General features: G+C 38.7%; 2 protein-coding genes across 2 annotated transcripts in view; both read left to right on the top strand.

Annotated features, from left to right (window-relative positions):
* The first annotated feature begins 4,494 nt into the window (after window positions 1-4,494).
* Window positions 4,495-13,563, top strand: LOC146321190 (double-strand-break repair protein rad21 homolog A-like). The gene is made up of 14 exons (XM_084726243.1): window positions 4,495-4,650; window positions 6,281-6,471; window positions 6,721-6,850; window positions 7,093-7,192; window positions 7,382-7,488; window positions 7,679-7,876; window positions 7,996-8,121; window positions 8,388-8,513; window positions 9,193-9,416; window positions 10,499-10,652; window positions 10,844-10,989; window positions 11,331-11,522; window positions 11,777-11,860; window positions 12,601-13,563. The coding sequence occupies exons 2-14, from the start codon at window positions 6,328-6,330 to the stop codon at window positions 12,790-12,792; spliced, it is 1,923 nt and encodes a 640-aa protein (XP_084582369.1). The 5' UTR covers window positions 4,495-4,650; window positions 6,281-6,327; the 3' UTR covers window positions 12,793-13,563.
* Window positions 13,564-14,384: 821 nt separating this feature from the next.
* Window positions 14,385-26,135, top strand: part of LOC146321191 (eukaryotic translation initiation factor 3 subunit H) — a 71,368-nt gene continuing 59,617 nt past the window's right edge. The window contains exons 1-2 of the mRNA XM_084726244.1: window positions 14,385-14,543; window positions 25,363-25,519. Coding sequence (XP_084582370.1) covers window positions 14,442-14,543; window positions 25,363-25,519 — 259 coding nt within the window. The 5' untranslated portion in view covers window positions 14,385-14,441. The remainder of the gene's footprint in view (window positions 14,544-25,362; window positions 25,520-26,135) is intronic.

Raw genomic sequence — 26,135 nt, forward strand, 5'->3', positions numbered from 1 at the left:
GTCAGTGAATGCCAAATATTGCCAAAATAACTAGACAGTTGGAATATTATTAGCATTAGTTTCCCAGGGACCAAAAAACCATGTGAATAGAAATGCTTTTTAAATAGTGATAAACAAATGCAATGGAGATTTCAAATTCAAACTTTAACTTTCCATTGACAAATTGACAAACAGCAGCCAATCAGAAATACCAAACAAGAAGCATTTTTATTAATTGCTCCAGTGAAAAACAAGAGAAACCTAACAAGGAAAAAGTCCAAGGTTACTCAAAAAAAGCAGGATATGTTAGCTATCCAATATCATAGGGCTATTTATCTTAACTTTTGAATGAAATAAGCTAAAATGCTTTGAAAGTGATGGTGGTAGTACTGAATCCCTGCTTAACAAGATGTGGGAAAGCCAAAAGAGATAGAGATCAAAGATTCACAAAGAAACAAAATCATTTTAGAACACACATAACTACAAAAGAGATTGAGCCACAAAGAAAGCAGGAATGGCCAGCAGTTACCAACGCAAATTTAGAGTCTCAGCTATGGAGCTGAAAAACCATCTCATCTGGTCGTGTAGAACACAGCAGATTGGTGCATTGCGAGTATTTGCAAGTTTCAACTCACCTTGTGAATATTTGGTCTAAACTTTTAACGCTCCCCCCAAGAACACCTCAATGACCTTTCAAAATGATTGTTTCCAGCAGCCCCTGATGATCTGTGAATGGCCGCTGGGAAGTTGTATCACCCTCAATGAGATTCGCTAATCTAAATGGATCAAAAGCACTACAAGCCAGAGGAAAAATACGTGTTTCTGATTTTGGGGTAAACTGTCCATTTAAAGAGTCCATTTCATTTGGTCTCAGATTTGTAGTTTTGCCTTGACTTAGTAGACTGAGTAATTATGTCCTAATGATGTCTGTTGGAGTTGACTTGTGACTGCAACTACAAACAACCCACACAATAGATTTTTTTTTTTTCACCACACGTTCTCCTGTTGTATGTTGGAATGGAGTTTGGAGCATCACTGCAAACACTGAACTAAATTTAGGAGAAAAACATATTTTTTTTCTATTACAACTCCTGATTGCCAGTGTTATCGTATCATGAGAGTCTTGTGGCTAAAACTGATAATGATAAATAAAAAGAAACAAATTATATGTTATAATATAGTTTATATTTCAATGAGGACTGAGCATAACATGTAAAAATAACAAACAGATTGTGAAGACATTTGCAGTGACAGAACAAGTGAATGTCATACAGCGCCTCATAGAAAAGCACTTCTGTTACAGAAGAGTAGAAGGGACTCCCTGTGGTGACTTAATTGAATATGTTAAGATTAGGCACATTATGACGCTATTAACCAGAAACAATTCACTTCATGGAATTAATGGAATCTAATTCTTCAATCCGTATTTGCCTCGATAAAAATCTGTTGCCACTTTTAGCTCTCATGCATCTCTTCTGAGTGTGTTTGTGTGTGCATGTGAGAATACTTAAGTAAAAGATGTTTCATTTCATACAGCTGTGCTGGTAATAATATACTTCTCTTTTGGTATGTAGAGATAAACAGATGTTCAGGCTTTGTGACTCACACCTTGCACAACAACAACGTAGCTAATCTAAAGCATGAAAGCAGCAGTATAGAAGGGGCTGGTTCCTCTATATCACATGGTAACAGCAGAGAGCAATTGGCTATCTGGATAAAATTATCTCATTTAACAGATGGCAGCTCAAAACTGTGTCACCATCCAGACATGGCTGTGCAGCATTGTGTTGAAATGAGTCATATGTCCATTTCTGTGTTTGCTGCACAAGACACAAAATAGCTTGATTTAATGTGATCATAAATCAGAGATGCACTTTGAAAATCTCTATACAATTTGAAATTGAACACCATTCTAAATCCACCACTGTCTCGCTCACATCTGTTAGCTTTCAGTTGTGGAGTTGTGTTGAGTAATTTGGCCAACATCAATAATTGACTAATCTCAAAATGAGCTGGTCTGGGGGCACATTTTTACACATTTAATACATTTAGGGAATCATTTCTTCAGTTCGAAGTGCTAAACAGTCACTGCCAGTGTTATTATCATGTGATTATGATGCATTATCACACAACTCAAGTTCACTGTCATTTCATCATCTTTTCCATTTGTATTGTAACTGCACATAACCAGCTATGTATGGATACTCATTCAGTGTTACTTAAAATATCAATAAATAAATTCTCAAATTGAGCTAACAATAAGCACTAAATGTATCATCATTCTAATGATGTGTGAGCACTAGGTTACCTCAGCTATCTGCAAACCTTCCCTGTACAGTCACATGGAGCCCTGCTGCTTGTAAATCATAAACATGCCCAACTGGCAGCAGTTCGACTGCAACAGATGCTGGAGTCTATGAGACAAATCCGCTTTACTGCATACCAATTTTGCAATTTGATTGTAGATGAGTCAGTCTCTCTGTCAGGCATGTTTCTGCTCATCTCTGTATCTAATATACTGTTTAGAAATTGCTTTTTGGAGTCTGCATGGATGTCCAGTTCTCTGTTGAGTGTTCTGTTCTATTCCTTTTATTCATTTTATTCCAAAGGGCTGAATTTGTTTGGTTGGCTGTGGACTTTCCTCCTCATGTTAATATTGTGAAACCTTCTTCAAACCTTCTTTAAATTTGCATATATGAAGAATGAATCAATTAAACAATAATTAATCATTCCTAGGCCTTTTTCACAGCAGTTATTTGACTTATTATAATGGGCGTGCACAAGTTTACCTCATACCCATGGCAATAGCTTTGTTCCAATTAAGTGTCACAGTAAGCCACGCCACAGGCACAAAAGACCTATTTCACAACAACCATTTTGACATGAAATAATAGGATAAACACAGTCTCACCAACGATATTAATTAAGGTTCTGTTCCATTCAGCTCAAACAGAGTGAGGGTGCTGTTATTGTGCATGTTGGCCCACTGGAAAGGCTCTGCTACACGAAATGGAGCAGGACCTTAGTATCACTGGCAACACCAGTGTTTATACCACTATTTCATATCAAACTGGCAGCTGTGGAACAGTTCTGTGACAGGGTCCTGCAACTGAGACACCTTAATGGAACACAGCAATTAATGTTATTAATTATGCCTGTGTTTTTTCCAGCTATGACATGTCAAAATGTGGAGGGGCATAGTTTTGTTTTAGGTCTCTCTGTTGATGTACAGGATAGGCCTGGAACATGACCAGTGTTACAACATGGGATCTGTTTTTAAAGATTAGGGACCAGATGGGACAGTTGGAGATGGCAGCAGTTGTAGGAGTAGCTAGACAATCATCCAAAATACAATACAATGAGCGCACACACTTACTACTCCACTGCAATGGAACATGGGAAACCTCAGTGGGAAGTAAACCCCTGATAAAAAAACAAAAAAAACAAGGAATTTTTATCAAAGCAATCTGACAAGTAATGAGTATGGTGAAAGGAATATCACCTTATGAAAAGTTATTACTGCAGATACCTTCAATTTATATAGATGATCTTGATTTTAAGGAGAAAACATTGTCAAGCAAAGTCATAAGGGGCATCCTCAGCTCTGAACTCTTCCCTTTACTGCTTGAAAAGGAAAAATCTACTTTGATGTTAACCCTGAAGAGATTATAATCAGAAATAGAACCAGATACCTCACAGTTTTTAAAACAAAGATTCAACATTGCTAAAAACATTTGTATGTTTTGATTCCAATGCAAAAACTTAAGAATATGTGTTGTTTGCTTGTAATTATACAAATTCTTGTTTTGTAATCCTTTTAAAATTTGATATCTGAAAAGGACAGTAATTAATCTAATTTAGAATATTATTATGCTAAATTTGGAGCTATAATGGGGGATAAAAAAAAGGAAACTATGACAGTATCCTGATTGTCACAGCTAAACAATTTACACACAGATGCAGATTCATTAATGCCAGACCGCTGTTCTTAATCTTTATAAAGGAGCTGATTAATTTAACAGCTTTGAAATGTACAAAAGCCAAACAACCCTTCACCATTTACCAAAACATACAAAACATGCAGTTATTTCTAATTAGACCTCTGACCCTTTATTTATTTGTTTTATGTTCTTTTCTTGATTTGTGCTCAGTTTTGATGTGGACTGTTTGCACTGTTGTCAGCTTGATACTGTACTGGTCAGACTTTGTGTGGTAAAAATAATGGGAACAAACAAATAATCTATATAAAATCTAAATAAAAAAAATAAGAGGAATATTATACTACCACAGTGTAATATTATTATCAATAAGATTCATTCATCGTGATTCATTATCGTTCGCAGGCGTAAAAATTTGTCAAACATAAACACTATTTTCATAATCATATTTATTGATAAGAGCACCTCACACGTCTCTGGTGAGCACTGTGCCACAGCGCCCCCTAACTCCGCCTGCTGCGTACAGCGGGCTGTCTGTCAGTGTCGGCCTCCTCAGCAGACTCCTCCTCCGCCATTTTTGACTGTAAACATCCTGCCGATTTTAAAAGGACAGCGGTGAGCGGGAGGAAGGCGACTGGCGCCATCTTGGCAGTATTAATGAGTACAACAGGGGAGAATTCGCTGGGAGAAATAACATAATCATAGGAATTTCACTCTAAAACGGGTCCCGTGGGTAAGTGTGTTTGCAGCGGAAATAATTTCGCGTTGTTTTTTGTATTTTACGAGGAGAAATAAGCATGCACGTTTGTGTTTATTTGACGCGGCCTTCGTTGTACAAGGAGCCGTTAGCCACCAGCTAACTAACGATACAGTTGTGCTGGTGATGTTAGAGGGAAAAAGTATGAGCAGGTTTTGATGAGCGCCTCATTCCTGTGTGCTGTACTTTAGTTTCATGGGCGACTTTTACCCTTGTCCACTGTTTTAGTAAAGCAGTAATTTTACTCAGCGAAGTTACATCGGTATAAATATTTCTGCTATTCACGCACAGCGGACGATATCACTGTTCCTTTTGTAGTTAGCTCGCGGCTAATTTAGTTCGTCCCACTTGATGGCGCCGACTATTTACTGGCGTAGACCAACCCCTTGGCGCTTTTAACGTATTACATTGTATTAAGTGTATAAATAACCACGGTATTTTCCACTTTTAGCCAACTTATGAATCTGTACAACTTAAGAATTAATATGTAATTGAAGTAACGTTAGAGTTTGGGAAAGGTAGACATGTGGATTTCCAGTGTTTGCCTCATGACTGTGAAATAGGCGGAACTTCAGTCAGCCCTTGTTTTGATAAAATCTCATTTTCTAAATATCGTCTTTTGCTTAGTATTTTAAGAACAATGAGTGACGCTCACTATTAAAGTTGATTAAATCAACCAAAACAAATGCTTCTAGTGAGTTTTATCTCTTTCAGTGTCGGCGTAATAATGTTACATTAGCCAACAAGCATCCGACACAAGCTTCACTTAGCTAACGACAGCTTATCGTGAACGCTGAGGTACTATCAGAAATTTCATTGAAAGATAACAGACTCCTCCAAGCCACAAAATCAACACCAATCAGATACTAGTAAAATATGCAAGTAGCTGGAAAGACTTGGTTCACGCACCAGCCGAAAGAAAACAATGGTAGTTTATCCGGTGTCTGGTCAAATTTGGCCAGTGGACAAAAAAGTTAATTTTGCACATTTTCCTCATCCATGTGAAATGATTTGCAGGTTAATGATTTCTGGAGACCAAATGTATTCAATATAACGCAAAATCTGAATAATCCTCATTCTGAGGGAAGAAAAACTTTAAAATTTGTGCTAAGTAACTTGCTACAAAAGAAAAAAGCTCCCTATCTTTACAAAAAGATAGCATAGTCTACAAATTTATTCTGGTTTGTGTAGCCTAATTATTTTGTTTCCTTCATCAGCCAAGAATGTCTGCAATGTTAAGAACTAGTAAAGGCAGTTACATGTGTTAGCCTGAAGATAATCAGCATTACATTGGCAAAATTTACCAGTGGAATTGATCCCTGGCCTTTTTGAGCTTGAAATTAAGTAAAGATTTATATTTTTCTTCACAAAATATGAAAAATGATGAGATTGTAATTACGATGCAATGGTTCTGTGCAGCAGTCAAGTTACATTTTCTTTGTTCCCCATATCCAATATCATAAGTTGTCAGATATAGAGGATATTATTGCTAAAGTTGACTGAAAACAGCTTTGTTTCTCAAACTCTTCCAATGGATTATATTGTGCTGCTAGTTTGCATCTTGCATGAGTTCTTATTAATTAACTAATTCAGTTTTGCCTTCCAGGTAAACCATACCACAGTGTGAGTGTGTGAGCCAGGGGAACCAGGGCAATGTTCTACGCCCACTTTGTCCTCAGCAAACGTGGGCCGCTGGCCAAAATCTGGCTAGCGGCCCATTGGGACAAGAAGCTGACCAAGGCCCACGTGTTTGAATGCAACTTGGAAAGCAGTGTGGAGAGCATCATCTCACCCAAGGTAACAAGACAAAAGTACTTTCTCTGAATTCTTCTGGACCTTCTGCAGGCCATATGTTCACTTTGCAGGCTTGAGTCTTGCTAAGATTCTGAGTTGTGGCTTTATCCTGCCCTTGTTACCTCACAGTAGTTAAAAGCAATTATATTTAAAATGTTTACCACCAACAAAGAAAAATAATGAGTGAAAATGAATTGGAGAAAAACTCAGTGTTTTCTTTTTTAAATACAACAACCTTTTTTCTTCTCTTAGGTGAAGATGGCATTGCGTACATCAGGTCACCTTCTCCTTGGGGTGGTGAGAATCTACCACAGGAAGGCCAAATACCTGCTTGCTGACTGTAATGAAGCCTTTATCAAGATCAAAATGGCTTTCAGGCCAGGTAAGAGAAATCACGGGCCAGATTAGTATTGGAACAAAGTGCTGTCTATAATTTTACTTAAAGCTTCTGTGGGTTTTCCATCATTAACCAGCAGGATATGAAAATGTGAAGATGACTTCCTAATAAAGATATGACTTGATTATCAGTTTTCTCAAACAAATAGAGCAGTTACACTTGCTATGGTTGTTCTTCATACGGTTGTGTGTTATAACAACATAACTACTTGTTGTATCGATATTCAGGTGTGGTGGATCTTCCTGAGGAGAACAGAGAAGCAGCCTACAATGCCATCACCTTACCTGAGGAGTTCCATGACTTTGATCAACCACTTCCTGATCTGGAGTAAGTTGACTACATTTACTACTCCTGTGTCATTCCCTCATTTTTTTGTGCTAAACATTTTAATCAGTTGAAAGATTCACTGGTCTGTATGGTGAGACTCTTGTTACTGTCATTAGCACTGACATGGCTTCATTCAGTCACCAACTGTTAAGCTTACCCTGGATGTTTTTGTGTGTTTGATTCAAACAGTGACATAGATGTGGCCCAGCAGTTCACCCTGAACCAGAGCAGAGTAGAAGAGATCACCATGAGGGAAGATGTTGGAAACCTCAGCCTCCTGCAGGATAATGACTTTGGTAAGACACTATACATACTGATGTGCACATTCATTTCACCAACTACATATGTATGAGTAGATAAATTCGTTTCTAATTTAATTGTAAATTTCAGCATGAATTTGGATATAACTTACATTTCTATCAGAACAATATAATTATTATGTAAAACAAAAAAAATGACTTACCTTGTTCATGCTATATTCTTCAGCTGACTTTGGCATGGATGACAGAGAGATGATGCGTGATGCCAGCACGTTTGAGGAGGATATCATGCGCAGTGCCACAGCCTCGAACCTTTTGCTAGAGGCTGAGCCTGGCCCAGCTAATCTCCCTGACAAGTCCAACCACATGGAGTATGATGACTTTGGGGATGGCTCCATGGGCAACAGTGATGGGGGAATGCTGGGTGAGTAGTTTCTTAATCCTAAAATAGATAAAAATTGACTACTGTTACAGTTCTGTGATATATTTCTGATTAAGTAATAAAAAAATATTGTTAAATTAATCCTGTTTCTTATATCCCAGTTGATAAGCTACTGAGCTCTGAAGATGGAGGCGGTATTTTCGATGACCCTCCAGCCATCACAGAAAGTGTCATGATGCCTCCAGATCATGGAGACGATGACGACGACTTTGATAACCTCCAGTCACGTGAGTAAAGCAGAATTTCCTTGTCTTTTTGCAAAGCATATGAAACAGGGAGTTTGGATTATTCCCGTACATTGTCTCTATTAATCTCTAATAGACTTACCATGTTTGTATTGAACACATTGACGTGTGGAGAACGTTTTGCTGGATACATGTTGCAGAGATCAGTTAAACAGCCTGCTTGGTCAAGTGCCAATATGAGTAGAGTGTACATTGTGTCACTGTATGTCTGTTTAAGGGGAATTCAGTTTGTTTTTGTGTGTTTGTAGCGGGTCCAGACAGCCCAGACTCCGGCCCAGCAGAGCCACTGCCAGCAATGGCCGACCAGACAGAACAGACCACTCTGGTTCACAATGAGGAGGAGGCCTTTGCCCTAGAGCCCATTGACATCACTGGTAAGACAGTCCCTCAAATTTCTGTAGAAATGAGAGGCTGCATTTAAAAAATAATCTGTCCTTCATTTGTATAAAATTCTATATTCATCCTTCTCTAGCATTTTTGTAGAAAGTCTGTGAAAAGCTTTTTTTTCTCTAAATGCTTCACCATTTGCTATTTTCAATTTTATTTATGCGAGTAAAAGTGGGAACTCAGTGGAAATGTTTTCTTTTTTTAACATATCTGGGTATGCAAAGTATACAATACACTGTGAGATGACAGAGATTTGTCAGCCAGTAAAAGATTTTACTTTATAATTTCTACAAAGGTAGCTATACCCTAAATATCTCTGCCTACAATAACTCAATAAAAACAATGTTAAAAATAAATGAGCAGAAAAATTTGAGCAACACGCAGGGTGGAAAATGAACTTTTTTAAACGTGAACATCTACCAACCACTGACAGATAAATATTCAAATTCACCAGCCAGTCAATAGTAAATCATATTTCACATCTAATATCTACCAGCCACTTTGATATTTTACCAGGATGTCACTGGTACTAGTTTCCCACCCGGCAGTTGGTCTATGGAGCTGTTATACTTGACATTATTGGTCATGGCCATGGCATACGTCTGACAGTGTTACCTTTTTTGAAATGATGGATAACTGTTAGCAATTTTTTTCCCTCGTCTCCAGTGAAAGAGACCAAGGCGAAGCGTAAGAGGAAGCTGATTGTGGACAGCGTGAAGGAGCTGGACAGTAAGACTATCAGAGCCCAGCTGTCTGACTACTCAGACATTGTGACCACCCTGGACCTCGCCCCTCCCACTAAGAAGCTTATGATGTGGAAGGAGACTGGAGGAGTGGAGAAGCTTTTCTCTCTGCCTGCTCAACCCCTCTGGAATGCCAGGCTGCTCAAGGTACCAAATGCTCGTTATGTATTAGCGCTGGGCGATATGTTTAAATTTACCAGTCGGCCATTGCCAGCCCATTAATCTGTGATTGGTGATGTATTTGTCCTCTCCTGTCCTCTTGAGTTTCAGCTGGGAGACGTGTGCAAACGTTGAATTCAAAACATTATGTACACTGCGTATGTTCACTATATCCACTAAACATAATGTACTCACTGTCAATAAACTAATCATTCTCCCACCTATTTTGCCTTTTTAAACAGAGAAATACAACCGTACACCTTCTGATTCAAGTTTCTCTCTTTTGCCAAACTAAGACAAGCTTAATTGGCGTGTTAACTCCTTGTACAACACACTTAGTTCACGTTGTCAAAAGAATGCAGTCTGGCTATTTTCCTCTCAATCCTTACTTGGCTCAGTGCACTCATGGTCTAGCTGAGTGGGTGTGTACTGTGGGGAGCAGAGCAACGGCTGTCACTCTACAGTCCAGTACATCAGCAAAATAAAATAACAAATACTGCCCCAAAAATCCACCAGTAAAACAACTGGCGACAGGTTCAACTGACATCATCATCCAATTGCCCAACCCTATTTTTTGTGAGTGTGTGAGTAACATGCATGTGTTGGATGACTGTTTGAGAACATACCGAAACTGTCAGCTGTCTGCTTGAAATCACTTAAAAACAATATTACCACTTGGGAACAGTAATGAGCAAGTCACACCGGAGGTCTGCTTTTCCAAGTAGGTCAGACACTGCTTAATGGAAGAGGAGAGAGTAGATTTCTAATATTGTATCTTTCATTGACATTCTGTTCAGGTTGTGGGATTTAAAATGAGAACAGTGAAGGAACAGGAGGTGGAGGAAGTGATTGGTTTTGTCTGTCTCTTCCCTATCCTTTCACACCCACATGATACCCCTCCAGAATACTGAATGGAAAACGTGTTGATGCATAATTTAGCAGACTGCTTTTCCTTTTGTCTTGCATCAGTCTCTACATTTTTATTATACTCCTGACTTTGCATGAAGTTTTTTTTTTTTTTTAAGATAAAACTTGGCTTCAAAGCTTAACTATTAAATCTCTCATGTCAGATGTTCACACGCTGCCTGACACCTCTGGTGCCAGACGAGCTGAGGAAGAGGAGAAAGGGCGGCGAAGCAGACAGCCTGGATGAGTTCCTCAGAGACCTGGAGAACCCAGAGGTGCCCAGAGAGGAGGTCATGAGTCAGCACAGAGATGTTATTGGTAAGTAACTAATGTAAGGGAGGAGAGAGGGTCATATCCCAGTGTGGACATGTCATGTCAGTTGTGTGAGAGGGTAAAGAGACTGATGGCAGAAAACCCAAAAGAGACACCATCAGTTACTGAATTGGGCTGTGTTCACTTTCACATTTCTTCTTACAATGTACTGACATCTCCCCCTGTTTGACCCTCAGATCAGACGATCATGGAGGAGCCCAGTATTCTGGCAGCCTCTGCAATTGAGGGCAGCAGGACAACCCTGGATGAGACAGTTATGCCTCCTCCATCCACCCCCCGTGGCGTCAAACGCAAGACCATCGACAAAGAGAGCACCCTTCCTGTGAGTGCTTCTTATCTAAATGTTTTTTTCTCTTTCAAAACATTGGAATTTTTGTGAAAGGCCTCTAATGTAGCTATAATTAATGACTGTTAAAACTGTTTGCTGTTACGGAGCAGATTTGATTATTCTATTGAATCAGGCACAGTGGTCTTTGTTATCTTGTTATCTAATGGAAATATGAAAGCAAATGAAGGTATTTTGAATTTCTTGAAGTAGCAAACTTGGAAAACGCACAACACAACAATCAATGGGAAAATTATAAACCATGATTCATTCATTTGACTGCACTGTGTCCTAACTTGGTCTTGACTTGGGCACATCCCTCTTTCCCTCTCCTTCAGATGGCTCCCTTGGAGCAGCAGCAGCCACAGCAGCCCATGGCTGACCGCTCAGTCTTGTCTCAGAGGTTAGATATGCCTCAGGTGGATCTGCCCCCAGAAGAGAGCAGTGTCAACCTTACCCAGCTTGTCCCTGAGCTTGACCTGCTTGGTGACAAGGGCAAAGACAAGAAGGATGATAGTGATGAAGAGGAGGTAAGGAAAAAAACAGTTTTCTCTAGTGTACTGCAAAATTTGTGGTTGGTAGCAGTTATTTGATGGAAACTGCCTAAAGTGTTAGGATTGATCACAACAAGCTAAAAAATGAAAAGCTACAGGATAAAATTCCTGATAAGATATTTAGAAGTTTTAAGGAAATGCCTTTCTATATCACAGGCACATTTTCTTTTATTTGATTGTGTGTTGCTGAGCCAATTAATGCTAAAGACTTTGTTTTTTATGGTCCTCAGGAAGAGGAAGGTCAGGCCGGAGACCAGGATCAGGAAGAGAAGAGATGGAACAAGAGAACCCAGCAGATGCTGCACGGTCTCCAGGTACAAAAAACGGGGGAAAAATTACTGTGTTCAAAAGTTTTGTCAAACCAGATTTTAAGTAGACAGAAACCCTTGTGGGTAGATTTCATTGTAGTTGAAAGATTAAACATGACTTTGATTAATTTACCATGTAAAAGTGTGAGTCAAGTGTGTGTTCTCCTCATGTTTTATGAAAGGTGTAGCAGCCAAAAATAATTACTACCTTTTAAATGTAATAACCGCCAATAACCTATTCATTTTTCCTCATTTTTTTCTAAGTCAAATGTAATAACTAGCCAATAATGTAATAAAATATATCAACCAATAACATTTAGTGTGTTGAAAGAAGCAACAGTGAAGGTAAGTGTCATGGAAGTGTAACACTTTACAGCCAATAAATGAAAGTTAAATATAGTGATCTAAGTGTTTTATTACATTATTGGCTCAAGTTATTTATTTATTTATTTTAACCCTAACCCAGATAATGTGTCTAACGAGTCAATAATGTAATAACTTTTTGCCCATAATGTAATAAGTTATTACATTAATGGTTCAGAAATTGTATTACAATTTTGTTTAGGTTTTACATGATCAAATTTTATTACATTAAGAACAGAAAAATTATTATGCTATTGGCAGTGACTACATGATTGGCTGCTACAAGGGGAGAGATGAAACATCACTTACATGTTATATCTTACTGATAACCCTGGGTCAAAAGGGAGCACTTAGTCTAACACTTTGTTCTTCTGCCCCTATAGCGTGTCATGGCTAAGACAGGCGCAGACTCAATCAGCCTGCTTGAATTGTGCCGGAACAACAACAAGAAGCAGGCTGCTGCCAAGTTTTACAGTTTCCTGGTCCTCAAGAAGCAGCAAGCCATCGAGGTCACCCAGTCTGAGCCCTACAGCGACATCATCGCCACCGCTGGACCAAGATTCCACCTGATTTAGACATTAAAAGAACAGACAAACACTCTGCTTGCAACAGACATACTTTTTTAATTACTCAACTTTTTTGCCTTTTTATTTTGTTTTCCTGTCAGCCCTATTTTTTTCCGGGGAAGGGGAGGGAATAGTGGGGGAAGGGGTTGGAAACTTTTTAAAAAGGATTTTACTGTACTACAGATGGAGTCATGCAGTATTCATTTGGTTCAAATGGAGTGAGGAAGAATGTTTAACAATTATATTTATAAAGCAACCTTTTTCAGTCACCAATTTGTAAGCTTTGCTTCATTTGTTTTGTAAGTTAAATTTCCATTGTCTGCTCATTCCATTATGTTTTGTACCATTGCCCCGTCACACCTGAAATATTGCAGATTTTCGATAAAGAGCCCTGTATTTTCACATGGAATCCCGTATTGACTCTGTACATGTTCTGGAAAGGTACTGTTTTATTGCTCAGAAATGTAACCTCTCCCATGTTCTCCCTGTTGCACTTGTTCTGTCATAAACAAAATTAATCTGTCAAAAAAAATTGGTCAACCTTACCTGGCATTAAATATCATGTCTCAGATGTATAATTCAGGCAGTTTATCAATTAAGTTTTATGTAATATTTTTTGTACCTTTTTACGTTTATGCTTATTCACCTTTTTGCATCATGTAACTAGGTAATGTTCTTGTTACAGTTAAGTTCAGTATCCCACCTTTTTAGTCTTCGGGTAACTTCTAGTTGTGATACATCTGTAAAGATTTGAAATAAAGTGTTTTAAGTACTTGGTAACTGGATATGATTATTTCACTTCTATTGCTATTTTCTAATAATTGTCTCTATGAAGCTGAGTATGAAGATAGGATTAAATTGAAAGACTCAAAGTTAGTTTTAACTGGCCTCTGCTTGATGACATGATTGACAGCCTGTAATTTTAAGTAATCACCTTTTCATCATTTTAAGAAGGCCAGTGTTGCAGTGTTCTGGTAATGATGGCACAGGAATTTGTAAAAATTCTTGTAATAGTCAACCAATGGTGGTGGTTGTAGTGGTCCAGTTTCACCATTAAGTCAGTAGAAGTGCAGTGAAGAAATATGAGCGTTTTGATTATTTATACTCACTTGTCTTGAAAGTATTATTTCATCATTATTTAGCACCTAAGAAATACAAACAAGGCACATTTTCATGTCTGATTAATCAATGGTCTATCTTGGATGATGATGATGAAGATGAAAGATAAGAACTAAAACAAATAAAAACCCTAATGAACATTAAAAGAAATAAGGCTTATCTAAAATTAACATCTAGGGATGAAAACAAGAGCTTTCTTGTCATTAACAAGTCTCAGTGACCTAAGAATTTTAGTTTATTCTTCCAGTGGTTTAGACAGATTAGTCTCCTCTTGCACCCCAGCTATGACACAAAAAGAATCTCAGACTGGGTCTTTCATACGAAATATATCTGTCACTCGTGTTACAGTGCCAATCAAAAAAATAAAAACCCCTGTCCAGCAAAAATTGACTTATCGGAATCCATGACGTTTGCAACTTAGGAACGAACCAGACACTTAGCGCTTGTTTCTACACGGACAGGAAAAACAGACGCGTCCTCACCGGAAACGTCCGTCACCGAAAACTTTCCTCCCTTTTTCCGCGTGTGGCGGCTTGTAGATGGCCTCTCGTAAAGAGTCTGGTTCAGTATCTGGCACAGTGATGGCTTCTACAGGCGGCACTTTGGACTCTCCTGTCAAACAGATCCAGATTGAGGGGCTGGTAAGTGTCGCTACTGTTCTCTGTTGCTACATCTTGACTTTCGGTGGCAAACGGTAGAGAAACCAGTTTTCAACTGTTAACAGATGGGGATGCTAACGTTAGCTAAATTGCGAGCATCATCATGGCGGACAGTTTGTGGGACATTACTATTTAATACATCAACTGATACCTTTTTAAAATCCAATACACTACTGATAAAGAGAGATATTTGCTCTTTACAAACTCTCAACAAGCTAATAGCTAACAGTGGTTGGCTTTGAAGTTAGCAGGTGTTAAGCTTTTATGAAGCTAAAGAGATGTTGAATTTGAAATCCAGGACATCCCTGACTGGCTGTGTTGGAGGAGCACCACAGGACAATGATGCCGCTGCCTCTTGCTACCCCTCACACACGTTTTGTTATTTGCTACAAGAGACGACAAGTAAATGTAAATTGGAAGTCGACTTGTGATCATAATCCTAAGTATTAAGTTTCTAGACAGTAGGTTACAGACACTTTACTGTAGTAAAATGTAAAAAATACTTGTTCAGTCTTTATTAAGTCTGGAAAACAAATCGATGTTGTGATATGTGACTACAGATCTTCTTTAGTGCTGTTTACGGAAACTGTTATGTTGTGATGTGCCATAATTGTTGTGTTTCCTGGTTTTTAGGGCTGCATCACAGTAAATGTAATTTCTGAAATCTGAATTTACTGTCCTTGCTGTTGTAGAGCTGCGACGATTAATCGATCAATATAGTAGTTGATCAAAAGAATATTCGTTTCTAACTAAATTGACAATCGATCAATTGCTTCAGTGATTTTTCAGGCAAAAATGTCAAACGTTCCCTGGTTCCACCTAAGTAAATCTAAGGATTTGGTGGTTTTTGGCATTTATGAGAGTAATCTAAATTACGAGTCTCTGGGATTTGGACAGCTGGTTGGATAAAAGAAGCATTTTCAAGATGTCATGTTGTGCACTGGGAGTTTATTATTATTATTATTATTATTATTATTATTTTATTTTATTTTTACATCTTATAAATTAAATGATTAATTCACTAATCCAAGTTGGTGTGTCCACATTATTAATGATTATTTATCAAAAATCTGATTGTGTTAATATTTTGTGAAAGCACCAATAGGCCTTCCTACAATATTGTAATATCAATTAAGATCAATATCAAGGCATATGGTCAAAAAATATTGTGATATTTGATTTTGTTCATACCACCCAGCTCTAGTCTTTATTTCCAGTTCAATTAGGTCTTTTGACTTATTCTTGACTTTAAATAATTTTGGTGTTACTTTATTGGTCCCTTTCTGGGGAAAAAAATAAAATAATGCCAATATTGTTAGGTTTTCAGATGAAATGTACTTGAATGCTTTGGAAGATATCTACCTCATTTAGATTTGTTACTTAGAGACAACGTTCCTTGTTAGGTTGTTGGTCAGTTGCCCTCTTTTTATGGCAATTTTATTTATAAAGCATATTTTATTACACATAACCTCGATGTGCTTTGCGTTGAAATACAAATTAGAGTATAAGCATTAACATTTAAAAAAGAAAACAAAGTTAAGAATCTAAATGTGAGTAAATGTAGAAAATGAATAAATGAAGCATACTTACAATGGATATTGAACATACCACACAATGATCTTAACTCTGTTTATACTACAGTGTAAATAATATGTAAGGGCTGGACTGACATTTCCTCCCTAGCTCATTGTAGATGTATTCAAATAATTAAGAATTTTGGGCATATGGGCACGCTTACACAGGAGAAACATGTTGAGATTTGGTGGCACTATTGGCAGGGAGTGTATCTGAAAGCCTGTTTTTGGCAGTTGTAAACAAACAAATGTGTTTCTGGCTTTATGGCTCTTGGGCATGGATCTATTTTAATGATTTGTTGCTTTTTTGTCATTCACTGTTTGATAGATCTTGTGTTTTACTTTTTTGATGATTGCTTCTGTGTGTAGTTACTATTCTGTGACCAGTGATCTTTAAGTAGTGTGAATTTTAACTCTACACAAGCTAAACGTTGTTGTGTTTTCATTCTGTAGTACCTCTGAATAAACAGCAGAGGACAAACTTGCTTCACTGCCGTGCACTGACGTCCTCCTCCTCCTGCCCTAAGCTGCACTGGACACAAAGCAGCTCATTTGCCTGGTGTGCTTGAACGCAGTAGCAGGACTTTAACTTGCCAGCTGCTGCCTTCCTTTTATCTTGCTCATTAAAGCTGCCCTGGAGTCTCGGGCCCTAATTTCAAATCTAAATATTTCACCTCAATGTGTATTATTTAGACCTCTAATGAGATTTTCTTAATTCATTTCTCTGCCTTATCTACCAAACATTTTAATCGCAGCAGTTAAATTAAAAACAGTCGAGAGCCGTTCTGTGTGTGACCTCATTTGGATTCAGACTGAAAGGTGAAAGGTGTCTATTTCAGGTGGAGTTATGAAACGCGTTTCACCTGAGTGCATTGATATGCAGCAGTTGCTGCTGTGTTGCGTCATGACCCGTCTGTCAGAGGTTTAGCTGGAGGGTTGCCCACAGACAGCATCACCACCGCTGTGTAATAGAATTGGATTGTTTCCTTGCTTTTGAAGAGGTTTCTGTGGTTGATGTTGCCACAGGAGTGGAGAGCTGCTCAGTGATGGGTTCCATTAAACACCTAGTGAGATCACACAACTGCCTGTATGTTTGAAAAGGGCTTTATTCATTTATTCTGACATATGATGCACGTCAGACACGGGTCTTATTCACATACCGTGAATTAAGGAACAGTCTGAACACATTTTACAGATGCAGCGTTGTGATTTGAAAGCTGTGGGGGAAGGAAAGGGCAGGAAATCTGTCAGAATTAGTTTCATTTTAACATCTCTTTTAGCCAAAGCCGACATTTTCTTTGTTTTTTCAGTGAATACATGAATGAGTAAAAAACAGTGCTGGAACATGTCCTTTTCCCCCTGAGGCATTTTCTTGTGCCCTGGGTCTCTAAGCCTGGGCTCATCAGAAGGTGGTCCACACTCCTTAATGTGACACAGAGCAATTGAAACACACAAGCACACAAAAGATAACTTTACTACCTAGTGTAGATACACATGTTACCATATGTCCAGTACAGTTACTGACTACAGCATCTACAGTTTATGATGGTAGTTTAAAGTCAAAATCTTAGATTTCATGCCTGGTTGATTTGGAGACACATGGTGTCACTTAAATTATCAGTAAGTGCAGTTTAATACAACATCAGACACTCATTGAGCAGCAAAAAGAGCAAAAGAATATCTGACGGAATGCTTTATGGTGAAATAACAGCAGTAGTAAATGCTGGGTTTGCATTAGCAGCAACTTATGATGTAATAACACTGGATTACGTGCTGTATTAAATCCCTTCAACACTTGAAGGAATTTTGAATCCAGTCCTGGAATGACAAGAGTCCACCACTAATAATGACACTAATATTAAGGGAGTAAGTTACAAAATATTTATAATTCGGCCAGTCTACTGTGTCTATTTTTTTATGAGTAGCAAAAAATCTTGATCTTGCTATTCAACCCTGTGTTTTATTTTGATAAATAAATCTACCTTCTACCTTCTGATAATGTCTTTTGCAGGAAAAAAAAAATGCAGCCCATAAGTAGTATAAAAAACATTTCATTTCATGAAAATCTTATGACATCCTTACAGGAATAACACTGATAGTTAATTATGAAACATTTTTACTTAATTAGTAACTCTGTACATAGAGACTGATTCAAGCGAGGTGTTATCAAAAGGGCTTTACATATTCTTAGCCCAGGGCTATCCTTAGCTTGGGATAACTTAGCCCCTTTTCACACACATATTGTTAATCCAGGGTTAACTATAGCCCAGATCAAGGCTTCATGATTCACAATGCACTTGTACAAGCCCTGAGTTAAATGTCCGTTGAATGAGTGTTTACATTCTACAATGCAGCATGACTACTCTTTAACAGCCTTAACTGTGTTTGACACTGGGATCTTTTAGCCCCGTGTGTAGGCGATTTTCAAGGGATAACCCTGAAAACTTGGGGCTAACCCTGCTCTGGCGCAGGGCCAATGAGCCCTCGGCTTAGGTTGAGATTAACCCACTTTGGAATGTGCTTGGATTGTGTCAGTGTAAAAGCACACCTAACCTGGGGCTGCAAGCTCCCTTTGCCTGGGGCTAAGAAGGTTGTAAGAATGTTTTTAGCCCCGGGCTAAGTGCAGTGTGAAAAGCCCTAATGATCATTTGTGAGGGAAAAACCTCCACTATGCAACACATCTGTATAACTGTGAGTATTTCTGAAGTCATACACCCTCTCTCTAGTAAACAAAGTTGCAAGATTAATGTTTCACCCAACAATAAAATTACACACGGTCTATATACACAAAACTTGACAATTAGACAACAAATAATTAGAGCTCAATTCTAGTTATCTTATTTCATTTTTAAAGTTGGAGCTAGAGGTTGTGAACATTAACCTGCTACTCAACACTCTGTCTTCTCAGCCTGTTAAGATTGAATACTGAATCAGATTCAGTAATAGGGATATATAATATTACTACACTTTGATATCGTGATATTATATCTTGTGAGACTATTGATTCTCAAAAGTGTGATATCATGATATATGAAAAGTTCGTGGCAGTTATTAATTTTGTGATGTATTTAAACCTAGACCTCTAGATAGCAGTATTCTTATCTATATGCACTGTTCTAATTGTATTACAATGTTCATTTTTTTTAAACTAAGATTTGTGCATATGGTGGTCTTTTCCTGAAATTAGATTTCAAAACTTGCAATTTATCACTTCTCTTACTGTATTTTATGATGCATATTGAAATATCACAACGAAATCTTGCCACTACACAACCCTGTTTAATAATGTGATTCAATACTGGATACAGTTTGGATAAAATGCGAACCCAAACCTAACTGCAATACAAAACAACAGTTAGCAGCCTTAGTTTTTTTGAAAAGTGACACATTAATAATAATGATGACCCCTTATTTAACCAGGTAAAAGCCCCTTGGACTGACCTGGCCAAGGGGGCAGTTTAAGATATCGTTACAAGTTACGACAGTACAGACGTATACAACTGTCACACACAAACAAATGAAATAAATAATGCACAATGCATTCTCATCAGACCCTGTGTAGGGGTGTAACAACGATTTGGATCGAATATATCAATTTGGATCGATTTTGATTTCCAACAATCCAATATTATGGATGGAAAGTGAAAATATCAATCTATATCATCATCTTAAGATACACTGTTGAAAAACCCATACAAATCCCATGGCATGTCTGTGTCATAAATGTATGGAAGATCATAAAAGTCATAAAATTAAAATTTAGTTGCTTTTTATGAGTTGGCATAAATGTAACTGAATGTGTTAAATGGATGTATGATATTGTCTGATATTGATTGCAGAATTGAATCAAATTGAAATTGTATCCTATCAGACTTTGTGATAATGGCAAATATTGTATCATTGTCAATATAGTATCTTGTGGTGAAACTTGTGACTTACATTCCTAATCCCATTTACTTCCTATATTTTGAAATTCTTCTGTAATCACTTCCATGTTTAAATAATTTATGGGAGTGGCAGTTTTTTGTAACAGGCCTAACCATACATATAGATTTTTGTTTTGGGTAATATTTTGTAACTTTGATTCAATAAATTAGTGTAAAGCATTTAAATGTTTATTAAAGCTCTCTTCAGGCCAACAGGTGAAAGCTGGCAGATGAAGTGGGAATCTGCTGTGGTCTTCATCTGTGGCTTAACCTAACAGGTGTCTCGTATCAGCCACCACGCAACAGTCTTGTCTCCGTCAGCCAAATTATAGCCAGCGTTGAGTGTAGAGTTCATCCACACCTCAGTGGCGCAAAAAAGAAAACTCATTACGGGATCGTCTCTCTTGCTGTACTTTCTCATAACTCGAGCCCCGTTGTGGCGGGAATATGAGCCCTTTTGTGTGAGTGAGGGAGAAGATTTATGATAAGAATTAAAGGCAGCCAACGGGGGATTTGGACCGCAATTGATTTTGCACAATTCAATTTTAAGCTTGTTGATTTATAATACGCTGTCCACATATCAATCATGGGCCTCTCCACATGAGGTGAGCTCACTGGGCTAGCTGCTAGTGAGCTTGATCAATAAAATTGTATGAGAGTGCGTGTGTGTATGAGAGAGAGAAGCCGGAAAAAGACAGTAGTGGAGTGTGCATGCGTGTGTGTGTGTGTGTGCATGCATGTTTGCACAAACTTAACAGGCTTTGCTTACAATACCTGATGGCATTTACTCATCACCAGGAAGCCAGCGCACATAGACACAAATCTACTGAAGCCTCCATCCTTCCTTCCTTCCCTCCCTTTTTCTTGAAGCTCCAACACCTCTTCAGTCCCCTCCTTTAAAGCATTTCTGTACATTCAGGAGTTTTCTTAAAGGCCTGCTCGAATTCAGCTCTATTTATTTGACCTTCCCAGAGTTGTTTTTGGCCAATTGTCCATCTCTCACCACCTCTTTTTTTCCAGACGGACGCTATTTAAGTGTGTGATGAACAGATTGCCAAGAGTTAGATAGCTGGAAGCATTGTGTATCTGTGCTATCTGCCTCTCACTGATGGAGGGAGGCTAGAAAAGCTATTTGCTGGCAGAAAAAGGAGCCAAAGCTCAAAGGGGTGGGGGCCAAGGGGCTTTGTAAAGCAACCCCATTCTGAGGGCTTCGACTGTAGCCCTCTTCTCCCCCGCCCATCTTCACCTGTCTACTCTCCCTGCACTCACCTGGCCACCTTCCTGCTCCTTTTTTCCATAATTTCCTTTATGCTTCTGATTTCTCTCCCTCACATTTTCACTATTGCATTTCCTCCTTTCCCTCTCCTCTTTCCCCCTCCCCCTCCACCCCTCTGCGACCTATTCTTCAGACCTTCCCTCTCTCTCAGTCAGAAAAGCCAAGGCAGGCAGGCAGGGAATGAGATTTGTTTTTCCCCGCACTCCACCCTGTATCGCCTCTCTCTTGCCGCCCCTGGCTCTTTTACTTGTTGCATGACAGGTCCAGCACTCCATTGAAATAAATCATCTCCCAAGACAGGTGCACATATGTGTGTGTGCGCGCATGAGCTAGTGAGACGAGTAAGGGCTTCCTCATGGTGGTGATGGGTGTTTTGTTGTGAGCATGGCCCCAGGACTACCACCTTGTTCTTGAGAGTATGTGTGTGTATGTGTGTATTATTAATGCCTCAGGCTGTGACCTGCCCGTGCTGTTATCAGCGTGATTTATGCTCTCCCCATCCACACTGTGCTTTTAGCTTCTTGTTCTCTTCCTGTTCATTTAGACACTTTGCCATATTCTCCGCTCTCAGCTGTTTTTCTGTTTTTGCCAGTCAGTGGGTCTTATGACGGGTAGGTGTACGTATGTTTATGTTTGAGAAGTAGAAGTAAGCCATAGCCCTTCCCTGCTGTCCTCGGTGTCGGTGAAGCAGCATTGGAGCTTAAACCAGCTCCTCAATCATGCAGAGGCTTGTCCTATTGGCCCATTTTTATCTGGCATTAAAAATTAAAAGCACACGATGATGCATGGACACCCTGTCCAGATGAGGCATGACAACGATGTGGGATATCAGACTACAAGTCCAAATATACCCTCCCTCTGTACGAGGGTAACATTTTTATAAAGATTTCACCAGATTCAGGTTTTATTCTTTATATGTGCCACCTCCTCTCTCTCTAGTGTAAATTGCTAAGCTGTGCTGAATACTAACTGGCCTTTTGTACACACTCAAGATCAGTGATGCACCAGTGCTGAAGCCTGCAGGTGGTGCTTACCACTCAGCCTACCACTCATCCACAGCCGGTGATTGCCTGAGTAACTTGTCCCAGAGTTTCCTCTTAACAAGGGTTTTTGGCAATTTTGTGGTTTTTATATAAGAGCTTTGTGACTGAAGAAGAGTCCAGAATGGTGCCTGATGATTTATAGTGCAATTTAGTATTAATGTAAGGGGTGTTTTAGTGAGGTGGTAGATTTTCTGGACAACCAGTGTGCTGTGTGCTCCCTGTCAGACTGAAATTTAAATACTCCAGACTTTAGTGTGGGGACATGTACATTATAATGATGCTGCAGCTGTTGTGCAGAATTTACTTTTTTACAAAAGAGGATAAGCCCCATTTTGACATATTTGTGGAAAAAGTCTAAGCTTCAGGTCTCAGTGGGTGGTTCCCTTGGCAGCGGGTGACTGACATTTAAGGGCCGGCAATTCTGACATGCTACCGACCTGGGATCAAAAGTAGAAGCTAGTGAGCTAAGCTTAGCACCTTTAAGAGCTACACTGATAAATGAGCTTGGCCGACATATCGGCTGATATTAGCCTAATTGAGACGTGTTGGTATCTGTACTAGGGCTGCGTATCGACAAGGATCTAATAATATGATTTATATGATGACACAGGGGTTACAGTTCAATATATTGCAGAGTATGTGAGCGGAGTGGAGCGGTGAGAGTTTCCATGCCTTGCTCATGGAGCTGTTTGACCTCTCCTCTCAAAGCCACACCTGGCAGAACTCAGATTTCATTCTGCTCTGCTCAGATCGCTCACTCCAAAGAAAAATCTGCATTGTAATTCCTCTTTAGTTTAAACCGACGCCTGTAGGCCAAAATGCACTAAAAGGTTCAATATATGTGCGTCAATTGAAGCTTGTATAGCGCACTGCAGGTTTCAGATTTAAAATTCCAATGCCACAGAACCAGCAGTATTTTAGGAAAAGGTTGCTTTTTATATGTATGTATTTATTTCTTCACTATTATTAATGTCAATAATAGTTTATTTCTTTAATAAAATATGGTCCTCTGAGGACAAAAATCCTCTCTTGTATTCAGGCCAGTTTATATAATGACTAAAAGGTGCACGATATTCATGTTTTTGTATTGAGGCAGCAGGATCATTTACATCAGTTTCACTCAGTTTGCATCAGTGAGAAAGTTTTAGACAACAGCAGACAGCAAACTGAACACTGACAAACACTGAGGAGATAAAGAGGGAGAGACAGCATCTGGACATGGGCACTTGGGCGTACGTCAGACTCATGATGTGAGCGATACCTGAACAAAATTGGAGTGAGAGATGAGGCAATGCTCCATCCTTTTTAAAAAGCTGCTCCACACTTTGTTCAACCCTCCCAAAAAGGGAAAAGTTAACTTTTCTACGGTATCAGAACAGTGACGATCAGTGACACAGCTATCTAGTGACTGAAGGTTCAAACAAAAAATGAACACAAAAAAGAACCATTTCCATGAATATTTGCATGCCATGATATCACAATAGTATTTTTGAGAAGTATCATAAAGCATCACAAACATAATATCATGATACTCAAGTGTATTGATGTATTTTTTTACAGCCCTAATCTGTGTGAATGTGAGCCGATAAATAACAAGATTTTACAGCCTAGATATGCCAAACTAGTTTTTACGACAGTGTCAGAAACTTAGGTATTTGTATTAAGATCGTTTATGTTAAAAAAATCCCTATCAGCTTTATTGTAACTGGATTTTTTCAAGTCCCAAATATGAGTATCAGCCTCAAAAAGCCACTGTTAGTTGGGCTGTAGTAGCCCTGGAATGTTGAAGCTGTTTAATCTCATCTCTCTTGCTAATATTCACACTGATTCAGAGTAGAAAAGAAATAAAACTTGAATTTCTCCAGTTCAGTTCAAAATTTTCACTAGTCAGTGCAAACATTAGCAAAAATGAACTCTAATGCCAGTTCAAATGTAACTTTCCGGTGTCCCTGACAGACGGCTGCAGTGCTGTTGGGCACATAGCAGGCAGTGTTACAAAACCATGACTGCAGTAATGCATTGTTTCATTTTGCTTTATATCAAAAGATGTGAAGGTAGGAGTTAACTTTTTAATGGGATTCCAGGGTGGAGGTGTTGAACCAGCTATGGGTGGGCTGAACCATATAAGCATTAACACCTATAAATGCTGCACACAGGCAAAAAACAAGCACTCATTTCTAGGAAAAATCTAATCATTTCAAATCCAGTGCAGCAGTATTTATGTAACCGCTGCACACTCAGTTCATCTTTAAAATCCTTCACATCAGCCTGCTTCTGCGCAAAAAGTTCAGAGTAAGTAATCAGTAAGCAAGCAATCACTTCTACTAAACTCCCAATAAACTCTTCACATTTTTATTATTTTGATTCTTCATATATGACATGATTGTTAAACCGTGTCATGTATTAATATTTCATTTTAAAAGTCTGCTTATAAAATATGGTGCCATATCAGAGCAGAATGTTTTTTAACCATGTTGTAAATCAGCATTATTGTTTTGCAATAGAATACAGCTTTTAATGCAAACTTGAAGTCACATTCTTTTTGTCTACATTTTTCCCATTGGTATTAATTAAATAGTGTAACGTATTTGTACTGCGATAAAACATAATGTGTAAGGAACAAAAGAAAGGAATATTGCAAATCTGTAGCGGATAGGATGAATAAACTCAAGAACACTTCAAACAAACTAACCCCAACACAAACTAATGAGCGCATATCAACATGACGAGCAACAGCGCAATTGAATTGAATAACTTAAATCAAAGGATGATATAATACAATAACAAGAAATGCTGAAACAGCCACAGAATGGACACACAATGGGAACAATAAATAAATTAGCCTCGGCTCGTAAAATCAAATCATTTTTTTGAAGCTGTTGTTGAAAAGACAGTAAAGCCGCCTTTTCTCCTTCTCTGCTTCTATTTTGTTGCGGTGGTTGCTTTGAAATTTGAGCGATATTGCTCTTTCTGTTTTCACAGGTGGTGCTGAAGATTATCAAACACTACCAGGAGGAGGGCCAGGGCAGCGAGGTGGTTCAGGGCGTCCTGCTGGGCCTGGTAGTCGACGACCGGCTGGAGATCACCAACTGCTTCCCCTTCCCCCAGCACACCGAGGACGATGCAGACTTTGACGAGGGTAAGCGAGAGCAGCGCTCCTTTTTTTTATTCTATCGATCCTCTCCTGCAGCAGGAAATATGCACACACGCCCACACACAATAACATCACAACAGAGTCTGAAATTCATACCTGTGAAGCTCCAGATGCCAGTAAAACATGTTTTTAGTGGATTGGGCAATGAGGACTATGTCACGATGTCTGTTAAATTCAGGAGACTATAATGTTCTGCAAAGCCTCAGTAACGTTGAGGCTTTGATCTTTGCTTGTTCTCAAGTTCTGAAACTCCACCAAAGATTGCTTTTTTGTCATTTAAATTCCACTGAATGTCATAATGAATTGCAAATTTGGACGAACAAGTTTTTAATTAGCACCAAGTACTTGAGTTGACACACCAAGTGGCACTGGAAATATTAAGTTGGAACATTTCTGTGAAACTTGTGTGTTGTTTTGGTTGGTCAAACTTTGTAGTTAGTTGGTATTATTTAATTTGATTATGTCCTTGACAGATTAGCTAAAAAATGCATTTCAAACATTGTGTCAAACTAATTAATCTAAAAAAGAAATAAAAGCACCAACAGAAGCAATTCGTGTTTGAAATGCAGAAAAACTGGGGCCCAGAACAAAGTAAGGCAGC

The sequence above is a fragment of the Lutjanus erythropterus genome, chromosome 9 (assembly GCF_056507025.1).
Source record: "Lutjanus erythropterus isolate fLutEry1 chromosome 9, fLutEry1.hap2, whole genome shotgun sequence".
Lineage (NCBI taxonomy): Eukaryota > Metazoa > Chordata > Actinopteri > Lutjaniformes > Lutjanidae > Lutjanus > Lutjanus erythropterus.

Coding starts and splice junctions, on each gene's coding strand:
- LOC146321190 (XM_084726243.1), top strand. CDS start 6,328: ATGTTCTACGCCCACTTTGTCCTCAGCAAACGTGGGCCGCTGGCCAAA. Junction 6,472..6,720: donor AGAGCATCATCTCACCCAAG/GTAACAAGACAA, acceptor TTCTTCTCTTAG/GTGAAGATGGCATTGCGTAC. Junction 8,514..9,192: donor AGAGCCCATTGACATCACTG/GTAAGACAGTCC, acceptor CCTCGTCTCCAG/TGAAAGAGACCAAGGCGAAG.